Raw genomic sequence first — 11,440 nt, forward strand, 5'->3', positions numbered from 1 at the left:
TGTGTTTGATGGGTCTTGAGTTGCAAGTGTGTTTTATAGCCATATTAAAATAAAGTTCTCATAAAAAAAGAAAGAATGACAGAAACAACCAATTCTTCTTTTAATGTCATCGTGCAAATGTGTTTATAGAAGTCCCCGCATTGAATTTTACATTTAAGAAAATATGTGTTAGGACCAGTGGCGTCACGTTTGGGTATGCAGGTGCATATGGGCCCGGGGTATTGGGGGCCTGCATCCAAGTTTTATTCATGGCCATACAATAATGTAGAAAGTGACGAGATGAATGATCTCAGATCTTGTCTACTTATGGGCAAAGTGAGTGGGTCCATCCCCCGGAAAAAAATATATTTGAAAACAACACCATTGTTCCAGCAGCTTCAGTGGAATAGTGAGACGCTTGACAGGTAGGTTGGATGCTACTTTTTTTCCATTGCCGAACTACATTTTCACTTCACATATCAGATCAAACAGGCATTTATTTTCAACAAATTTAAGAAAAGATTTGTAAAATACCTTTCATGTGTTTAATAAGATTATGTGTATGGTAAGGTTAGGGGTAGTAGAGAGGTCTTAATTGTCCCAATTAATTGGCATCCATTTAATAATATTAATACACATAATCATTATAATTGTTGAATAATGTGCAACATTACTTTGTTTACCTTGCTGTGTCAAAATGGAATGAGCGGAGGCGGGATTTGCTTTTGACAGAAGCCGAGCTCAAGATCAGTTTTAAATGTAAACGAGTGCATTTTAACTAGCTAAATGTTTAATGTTTGACAACTGTTTTATCATAGAAATTTCAGTAAGGTTACCTCTGTAAGGTTAACTCTGTTTACTTCTGGAATGTAATTAGAAACCGGTAGACAACGTTTGTGATGTAGTTTTGTATAAACTAAACGGTATTTAGTTTTTTACAGTCATTCATTGCATATGAACATACATACAAATCTGAGAAATACAACATTGGTACATAAGTACACAGAATCAATAATGGAAATAAAGCATTCAAAAACAGGAAATAAAGAAAACGCAACAAAAAACATTAGAAGATAATATTAGAAACCCTTCAAGCATTTCTATTTCCATCATTAACAGCCTACAACATATCACAGTATTAACAGAGTTGACCAATGAAATCGCTAGGTACATGAGTCATGGCGGTTGGACAGGATTTGTGCTTGTTTTTAAAAAAAAAATCATACACATTACACACAGAGAGAAGCAAATCTGACCCGAAACTGAAATTAGAACGACAGACGACTCGTTTGTGTGATTAAGAGTCAACTCTTATTTTTCACAAGCCAATAACTTTGTTATTTGTTCACTTCCGGCTTTACGACTTGCCAGACTCCTTACAGTCACACACAGCAAACATTACACACAGCATGAAATGTAATTTTAAGGACATTTGCGTTTATATTCTATACCTGCATAAATTATCCAACACCTCTTGAAAAAAAAGAAATGGCCCAAATTTCAAACAGAAATGTTACAAAAAAATTTTTTTACAGTTGAATTCCCAAAGTGTTAAATCAGCATCCATCTTCAAAGTTTGATATTTTTGCGTCTAATGGACTGTTGACAAATCTCACCCACAGTGTAGAATTTTGGCCCGAGGTTCTGCAGGATGTCCAGGTTATCTCCAAGATTGCTATCAGTTAACTGACTGACTGCTAATGACCCACAATCACTTTCGTTCCCTTCACATTCATACTGACATGGCAAAGATTCTGGATAGTCTCTCAGATCATCTGAATGCACACTTTTTTTCTAAAGCATAACAATGAAAGGAGAAATATTATAATCCAAATCCTTAAGATTTAGCTCTCAATCATTATCCTATTTCAGAGACAGTGTTATTCATTTTGATTTGAAAAAAAATATTCTTTCCATGATGATTGGGGTCATACCATGTTGTAATACTTTTGTAGGGCTCTGCTGTTTAGGGTCACTCTGCTGTTTAGGGTCGCTCTGCTGTTTAGGGTCACTCTGTTGTTTTGGGTCACACTGTTGTATTTGGTCGAACTGTATAAAGGCTTGAACTGACTCCCACCAGTCTAAAAAACAAGTGTGACAAACAGCTGTTACATAGAGGCTTAAAATAAAAACATTAGATAGAGGCCGTATCTATAAGGTAAATAACAGAGTTTTAATCCAATTTACAATTTCAATTTCAGTCCTTGTACTATCAATTCTGTATTTAGCATTTTAGGCTTTTATGGCTGTAAATAAAAAATATAATTTTGATATAGAAAAAATACATAATAAAATATATAACTTTCATCATTAATTATAATTCTTTGGGATATGAATATGCTGTATGTTATATAAATGTACATTTAAAGTGAGCAAAATGTGTTTGGACACTCAAGCCAGAAAACCAGTTAACACCTAATTTTATAGTTTGTTTTAAATCTGACATATTTATTTTCATTTTGTGTAGTACAGCAACTCACCCTAACATTATAGTTAGGTGTACACCTCGTAATGAATATTACTCTATTACTCTTATCTACTCCGTTCACATATGTATTTGTGTATTTTTATATGACCTTAAAATAAGCGAAAGGATAATATTGGAATTGAAAGACCTAAATTCTTACCAATTTACATGTTGAATTTGGAATCATTGAGTATAAGTAGACTGGCTTCATTCCAACAGCCTGTTGGCTCCTGTGCTTTGTCTTCTGGATCTGATTTAATTAGAAATATAATTGAAGAAAAGTTTATGGTAGTTTTATATTTAAGTGGCATCATGCACTCAACTGACATAAAATCAACCTCAAATATTGCCTGAATTAGCAAAACCTGCCAAAATAATATATACAGACCCAGGAAATAAACACTTATAGGGTAAGAGAAGAAAATATTAAGTTTTTATGTAACTCACAGTTTGTGATCCGTTGTACTGATATGAATTCACGGATGAAGCAGTTCCCTTGTGGCCCACATTGAAAGGTGTCTGCATGAACAGATTTTCGAGTATTAAAGGTTATTATGTTTGCCATGGTAACAGTGAATGTTGAATAAATATAAATACAGTACCAGAGAAAAGATAAAAAACACTTGACTGAAATATTTCTAATGATATTAAAGAAAAGGTACAGTGCATGCTTAAAAGTAAGAATTTACTAATGTAATTTTGTTGACATACTATCAATTTCTTTTATCACAAAATATTTTTTTAAATGGACATTAGACCGGGTGATGAAGTAAAAGCAGCAAATAAGAGCCCTGAATAAATTTGTAACTCCTTCAATACTCTTTAAAAAGCTTCCAGTGTGAGACCGTTCCTAATATAAAAACTTAAAGATGCAAAATCGTTCTCTTGGCAAAGGGTGGCAACTTTCAAGATGCTAAAGGTTTTAGCCTATAGTCATAACATCATTTCCACATTTGCACATTTGTTCTACTTCATAATTTTAAAGAGATTGTATATATTGTAAAAGGTGAAAAAAATGAAAAAAAAAATTAGTATGTGACTATTGACTGGTACTGTACAGTACAAAAAATATATATATTGCAAAAACCTTAGTGATAAATTTACCATGGAGTCTGTTCCTGGACATTCATCATTGGTTTTGGACAAAGAACCACGGCCAGCATCGATGTGATAAAATATGAGCTCTGGCTCGCATGACATTAGAAGGGCCATCAAGAACATTGCTGAAAAAGAAAAGCGAACATTCTTATTCTGTTTCTCACTTGACATTGTGTCCATGATGAGACACTCGACGTTTGCTTCTGGGAGCCCGTCACCTCTGCTTTTTTAGAAAAGGCCATTAAAATTAAAGTGGAATTTAAATGCCAGTCTCCACTCTGGATATAAATGCAGCTGATGCTTACACCATTCATCCAGTTTTGTTCTTTGAAGATGAGCGCCAAAGAGCAAATTTATCACATATTGATGATGAGTTGACAGAGGAATGTCAGGCCTAATTATAAAACGCACTGAGAAGCAGTGGGTTACAGTGCATTTTATAACAGCTAAGGGGGTATTAATTACTCCACTTCGCGTCATGCCACAACGCCCTTATCTGTTGGAAACTGCACTGCAACCCACTGCTTCGTGGGGCTTATTGCTTTAGTAGAATACTCAAGGTAAATATTTATTTTCCTAATACTTGCTTGTTATTAGAAAAGCTTCATTATTAAAAAAAATGTTGTTACACTTCTGAAAAATGAACTGAGATAGAAACAATGTTTATTGTAGTTAGTTGCACTCAGCCGTACCTGTGAGTAACAGAACTGTAAGCATAATAATGCAGATAGCCACACTGCCCATCCGAACACTTGTCGCCATCCTCTCATTACATCTGAAATCACTGGCGCAGTTACACAGAGTGACTGACAGATTATGAACGGCAAAAACTCCCTGCTGGTCTGATATTCGCATCTGGAGGAAATGATGACCGTAATGAAGGTTGCTTTCTTTTACAAGATTCACCACTGTCCCTTTAATACAGAGAGAAAACATAAAATAATCTTTGCTAGTCAAAGGAGCCTGTCTTTTACACACAGATTACTTTGGCCAGGAGCATATTAAAGCCTATAATTATGTTTGAAAGTTAATTGACCTCACATGTGACATAATTAAAAAACACATTTGACCGCCACAGCCAATTAAAATGTTTGTTTGGTTATACTTGTAAATAGCTTGTGAATTTTATAAATAGTCCCTTACCCACTGTACTATACAATATTAAATACAATAAATCTGTTTTTATCGTTATGTTAGTTTATGCAGTCAGTGGATTACCATGAGCTGGGTCAATCCTCCATTTCCCCGCAACATCTCCCAACAGCTCGTAGTAGAAAGGTGAACTGTATGGGTGGAGGTCCAAATCCACAGCTGAGATGTTGACTCTTGTTGGCTCAATGTTAGCGCAAATATCGACATTTTTCACAGTCAAAATTGGTGCATTATCATTTTGATCTTGTAGGTGAATATGCAAAGTGCCTGTGCCGGTCAGCGGTGGTACACCTGCCATGAAATATGCAGTGCAGAAAAACTTTAGTAATATTATAATCACACAGGGAATAAAATAGAAATAAAAACTCAGGTCAAGATCCATTTCAAAGTTTATCAAAACATTAAATATGACAATTCACTCAGCTTCATGCAATCCGAGATGTAGGCCATAGGACTTTCTTTTATCCCTGAATCAGTATCTTAAAATACAATTTTTGAAAAAGCTCTCCAAAGTGGATGAATTTGAAAACACTGCTTTTGTGTTGTGTATTCAGTGAATGTTGATGGTTTTCTGCCCAAGTTGTCAAAATGACATAGTAGTGTGTTTTGTAGTGTAGTGTATTTAATATTTGCAAATCCTTACACATTTTAACACAACTTGAAGTTGATCAAAGTGCTTTATGTGGCATGAAAAACAACCGTTCCAAACATAGTAGATCAAAATACAATAAATATTATGATAACTAAAACATAAATAAAATCATACAAAATAGAAGCAAAATATAATATATTTTTATAATGAATAAACATTTTGAGCTTATTTAGCAATGTTTTGCTGTGATCAAACATCAATATCATCGAACCTCATTGTTTCTTGTATGGTCTGTTCTGTCAAGAATCGAAATGTTCAGGTAACAGCAGCTGTTCAGACTTAATGGTTTAGTTTACCCAAAAATGAAAATCAAGTTTAAAAAAATTGCTAACTGCAAAGATATCTGGAAGAAAGTTTGTAACCAAACTGTTCTGGGGCACAATTGACTACCACAGTAAGAAAATACTGTGTTTCAAACATTCTTCAAAATATCTTCTTTTGTGCTCACAGAACAAATACATTCATTCAAGTTGGAAACAACTTCAGGGCGAGCACATAATGACATTTTTAGGTGAATTTTGCCTTCATGTTCACTTTGCGCCACCTGGTGAAAATGTTGCAAATTTCACATTTACTGTAAACGATTGTCTTTACGGTGTAAACACAGCCGTTATACAGTAGGCATTCTGGACTATCTATGTTGACGGTTTGGAAGACGATTTTGTTGAATTTTGTTACTTCATTATTTAAGTATTATTAATTTAACAGTACATTTCTCTGCCCATGACGTTGTGATGTGCTGGTAATACACGCTCTATATGATGTTTACATTACGACGTCATAAAAGCACCTTATATTCAGCCATTGAAGTGTCACTTGGCTCTTAAATGATTGGTTCTGTATCTGCTTTTGATAATTGAAATATAGATTTTTACCAAAGCCAACTTTCACATAAATTTAACAAGTGATCATTTTGGACCCTTCGTAAATTAAAATAGCAATAAACTCATTTAAAAATACATTGCATGACTGCACTTAACATACAAATATCTACAATAATTATATGTATATCGTACCATCATCCACTGCATACACCGTTGCTTTATAGGTGCCGCTTATCATAAATTTTGATTCTCTGTCTAGAATTTTGGCAGTGGATATGTTTCCAGTCTTTTCATCAACAGTTATCCAATCATCAACATCTTCCCCTTTAATATATCTGCAGAGAGAAGGAGAAAAACCTTAATATAATCCTGAATCTTTTCTATCTTGTAAATTACAATTCTTATGAGTCACATAACTTCAGCTTTACTTACCTAAATGTGTTTGCATGAGCTCCATCCAAATCTTTAGCAGAAATGGTTGTTAGATAGGTTCCTACAACCATGTTCTCCATTACAACAACATCATTAACAGGTGGTATAAATGCTGGAGGGTCATTGACATCTTCAACATTAATGGTCACTGGGATGGATTTGTAGAGTTGTGGATCACTGGTGCCGGGGGTTTCAAAAAATCTATCGACTTCCCACAATCCATCCCGTGGACGCTTTTTAATCGTACAAGAGAAGAAAGGTGCCTCATTCTGCACACTGATGGACAGATTTTGGTATGCTTGCTCCTCATAGTCCATTGGCTGGGTGTTTGAATAACAAAATGATCTTAAAATACATTATTTAAATTTAAAGCGTGAAGAAGATGATTTTAGTCAGGTTTGTTTAATTAGTTATAACCATCATCCTACCTTAACAACAGTTAAAATTCCTTCATCTGTATTTGGGTCCGTTTCTATTTTAAACATATTTTTGGTATCTCCATGGATTGTGTATTTTACTCTCCAGGCTTTTGAACCATGGCTGTCTTTATCTGTTACTTGAAGTCTTAAAACTTCAGTCCCAGTTTCTCGCTCCTTTACTTTACCACTGCCCTAAAACAGAAGACTTTATGATATGTAGGAAACTTATATTCATTATAGTATTATAATGTCTTGCAAGGAATTAGCAACTGGTGGTCAGACTTTGTACCATCTAAAACAAGTCTCTGCTTTCTGAATTTCCGAACTGCACAATTCAGAGAGCAGAAACTGTAACATCAGTCCTCTTTTATCAACCTGGCCAACAACTTTTTTAGAGCATCCAATAAGTGAAAACATCAAAGCCATAAACAATCTCCCATCCAACTTAGAAACTCACAGTTTTGCCGGTGAACTCTGGAAGGTGGTTGTTTTTGTCAGAAATCTTGACTGTTAATGTAGTTGTGGTTGACAGCTTTTTCACTTCTCCGTGGTCCTTTGCTTCAACCAGAATTGTATATTTTTGAGCTTTCTGAAAGATTTTAATTTAGAAGAATTAACAAGTGCAGTATCTGAAATTTCAAGTGGTAAAACCATTTCAGGTGGAAACAACCCAGTATGAATAAAAGTTTATGAACATTTCTTTCATTAACCACAAATGAAGCTCATACCTCGTAATCCAAGCATCCTTTAAAATAAATAGTCCCTGATCCTTCCTTCTGCTGGATATAAAACTCAACATTGTCTGTTTTTGGTGTGACAGACTTGATTGCAAAGGAAAAAGTTCCATTAAGTGTTTTTGAATCGTCTCTATCAGTTGCCAACACAGTTATAATCTGTTCACCTGCATGAATATGAATAAAATATAAACAATAAATCACACAAACATTCCGTCATTATTTACTTGTGTTGTTTAAACATTATTTACTTTTCAATGGACCACAAATAATTTAGGCACTTTAAAACGTGAATTTCATTTCTGGGATAACAACTTTTCTCTCATTTCAAACATAAAACGTTGAGATGTATTGAAGCGGTTACCTTGGGGATGTGATTCATCCACAGTGACATCATAGTTTGATTGCTGGAATATGGGGGGGTTGTCGTTTATGTCCAAAATCTTTATCTCAATCCCTAGCCTTGTGTCCACCACATTGTTGGATTGGTTTATTGCTTCAAAATAGAGCTGTGGTTGGGTCATATGAAAGTTAATATACAGACCTCTCTTGCCGTGTATTGAAATGAGTGACATTTTTCCGATTTTTTATTGTTATTATAACTATTATTGTAATTTAAGGAGCACATACATTAAGAGCTTTACTACTGTCTGTGATAGCTTCGTAATCCACTTTTCCCTTTACATTAATTTCGCCTGTATCCTTGTTAATGACCAGAATATCTTTTGGCTCTTTATCCACTCCTTCTCCGTGGAGGGCAAAATTGACTAAATATGTCCTGTCAAGCATAATCTGAAAGAAAATTCATATTATTTTCATTAAAATTAATATTTACAAACGAAAAGGAATTAAATTGATGAATATCTCTAGCTGAAGGCAGTGACTGCTACTTACCTTTCCGAGTTTATATGGAAACGGTCCTGGATTTTCTTCTTCAATAGCAAACGAATCAATGATCCATGCACGTTTCTTTCTCAATCGCCCTGTATCAGCCCATGAATGCATGGTCCAGGCAAACTTAAATAAAAATGGTGACCGTAAAAAATAGTATTGTTGACGCATCCAAACCAAAACCACAAGTTATTGGGTTCATTTCAAATATAACATTCACATTCTTGGAAATGTTTGAGGATAAAAAGCATAAGCCTTGCAAACCTCCTGATTGGTCACAGACACCTCAAAAGCATTTAACTCACCAGCAAAACAAGAGAAGTGACAGGAAGAGTCGTCATGTTGAATCCTCAGGCTGTCCTGAATGACTGACACTAATGACTAAAGACAACGTCTTTCTCAGAATTTAAAGCTGCTGAGATAACAAACAGGGAGGACAGAGGAGATATATTTAAATGAGTGTGGGCGGGGCGACCAGGATTTTTTTTTGTGTAACGTTGCGTGTTGCCAACCGAAACCGGAGACAGGGAGAAATACAATAATCACAAGAATAACATCTCTAAGCATAAGCATTGACGTGACAAGACAGGACAACAATATGAAGAATATACAGAGAATATATATATTGTCCAGGTGATGGTTGGGACCACTGGCAGGTGTGGTTGATGGGAGGAGGAACAGGTGAGGGAGCGTGATGGATGATGGGTAATGTAGTCCGTGGGTCACGGAGGGAGAGAAACTTGAAAACTGACAGGGAACGGACAGGACTGTGATAGTTTGATGTTAATATAGATTAAACTATAATTAGAGAATTATGTGTTAATTCTTTGTAATAATTTACTAACAGAATAATATGTAAATTCACAATGTAAAACATTTCACCTTGCGTGACAGTAATTCTTACCGCAGATAGGTTAGGTTACCTCACAAAGCATTTTTGTACAGTCTATAAGTGTAAAACTGCCTTTACAAGAACTGTATTGTGTTGTGCATTTCAGTTCTACAGAAATCTCCACACATGCATTCTTCACATTTCTTTACGCTAATAATTGTGGAATGTGTGAGCTGAATTCCGTAGAACTAAATCAATGACATTTCCACCCCTGTGACTGCAAAGGCTGAATGATCTCTACAAAGACTGAAGGTGCACTTCTGGACAGGATTCCAAGGTAGCATAGAATTGTAATATATAAGTATAATATCAAAAAGTATTATATGCTGCCCTAAACACTTCTTGGCGGCTTCCGTCTATAAGACATGAAATCCACATCGCAATCAGCGATGACTAAACAACATTCAGTTATCTGCCAAATGTGGTTTGGCAGTGTGCTTACTTAAAGCCTTTCCAATACTGCTCTACCAGAAAGACTCAAAAATGACTTTGGAATGACATTTACACTATTAAACAAATGACGAGCAAATGAAAGCCAAAAGATTATATGATATAGTTCTTTGGCGGAGACCCTCTCCGTAGCACGAATCCAGAGGGCGGTAGATTCTTGTTCTTTATCCGTGAAGAGGAAGGCAGGGGCGCAACCTACCCCCCAGGATATATGGACTCGTACTGACCTTGTGGTAGTAGGTAGGATGGGGGTAAATATCTGCGTCATTAAATGCAAATGAAAACATTCAGTTAAGTACAGATCTTAAATAAGTGATGGATGATGATTGGCTAGATCTATAGGTAATGAGTGACAGCATTAGGGCCCCTTCAAATTTTGCGTGTTTTGCATGCGGAAGTTTGTTATTTTAAATGTAGATGTGTGACAAGCGAGAGCGACGCGGTCGCAACACGCATGCGGTGCGACGCGCTCGTTTATTAAGTCCCGTCAACGCCGCATGGAGATGAAAATATTTTCTCTTTTCAGAGTGTAAAGTAAGGTCATGTGAGAAGAACCAGCCAATCAGCTCCACCTTTTGTGGACCAATATAGAAAAGCTCTTAATAGAAAAGTTATTTCATGGTATTTTCAGTGTATGTACTCCATATATCCTTAGTTGATACCTCCTTTTCATAGCAGTAAGCGTGGCCCATGATTGCCTAGCAATGGCGACGGCAGGAGAGCATTAGCTCCCAAACGCTTTAGAAAAAGGAGGAAGCAGCGCACCTTGCATTTTCCGTGCAAACACTGAAATGACACTATTCAATGTGTGGAACTACATGTCACTCCACCACACGGGTCACTACTAAAGTGGAAGTTTAAGGGAGTGTCAAAAACTGTTGCTGAAAATAAATGATAGCCGGTGTGAAAACTGTCCCAACTACACCAGACTCTCCCTGATCCTTATAAGATCATCCAGGACAATTACAGATCATCTGGTATTATGTGTGTACTAACATGTATACAGTTTGTGAACACCGACACAGGGTTCCTCTTCCTCATGCCTACAGATGCAGTCTGTCTACTCTATCTCTTCAATCCCATTCCAGAAGTTATTTGTCATTATCAGTGTTTCATTGATTTAATCAGCTGTTTGTATCCTACAAAAAACTCTCAATGTTTGTGTGATAGTTGACAGACCAAAAGCAACCCTCAACTAAAATCATGGAACCAGGGAAGACCAGCCATTAACACCAGCCACAGAGAATCACAGAGCCCACCGACATCAAGTGCACACTCTCCCACTGAATGACTTTACAACTGTTTTGCCAGTCTTATAGTCAATTTCCAAAAATCTCCAAGCATATACAGACAATGTTCTGGCTTGAAAGAAGAACTAGTATTTCAGTGCTGTATGTTGTGTTGTTTTCTTAAATAGTTGAGGTAAACATGGTTCCATCGGCGATTAAAT

General features: G+C 35.9%; 1 protein-coding gene across 1 annotated transcript; it reads right to left on the bottom strand.

Annotated features, from left to right (window-relative positions):
• Positions 1-510: 510 nt before the first annotated feature.
• LOC130409479 (cadherin-13-like) lies at positions 511-9,057 on the bottom strand. The gene is made up of 16 exons (XM_056733479.1): positions 8,954-9,057; positions 8,652-8,774; positions 8,388-8,549; positions 8,122-8,266; positions 7,752-7,924; positions 7,481-7,612; positions 7,033-7,215; positions 6,605-6,924; positions 6,365-6,507; positions 4,763-4,987; positions 4,237-4,458; positions 3,551-3,669; positions 2,894-2,965; positions 2,607-2,696; positions 1,914-2,060; positions 511-1,773 (listed from the first exon to the last, which is right to left on the bottom strand). The coding sequence occupies exons 1-16, from the start codon at positions 8,987-8,989 to the stop codon at positions 1,549-1,551; spliced, it is 2,517 nt and encodes an 838-aa protein (XP_056589457.1). The 5' UTR covers positions 8,990-9,057; the 3' UTR covers positions 511-1,548.
• Positions 9,058-11,440: the final 2,383 nt, after the last annotated feature.

This window comes from Triplophysa dalaica, chromosome 20, assembly GCF_015846415.1.
Source record: "Triplophysa dalaica isolate WHDGS20190420 chromosome 20, ASM1584641v1, whole genome shotgun sequence".
In the NCBI taxonomy this organism is placed as follows: domain Eukaryota; kingdom Metazoa; phylum Chordata; class Actinopteri; order Cypriniformes; family Nemacheilidae; genus Triplophysa; species Triplophysa dalaica.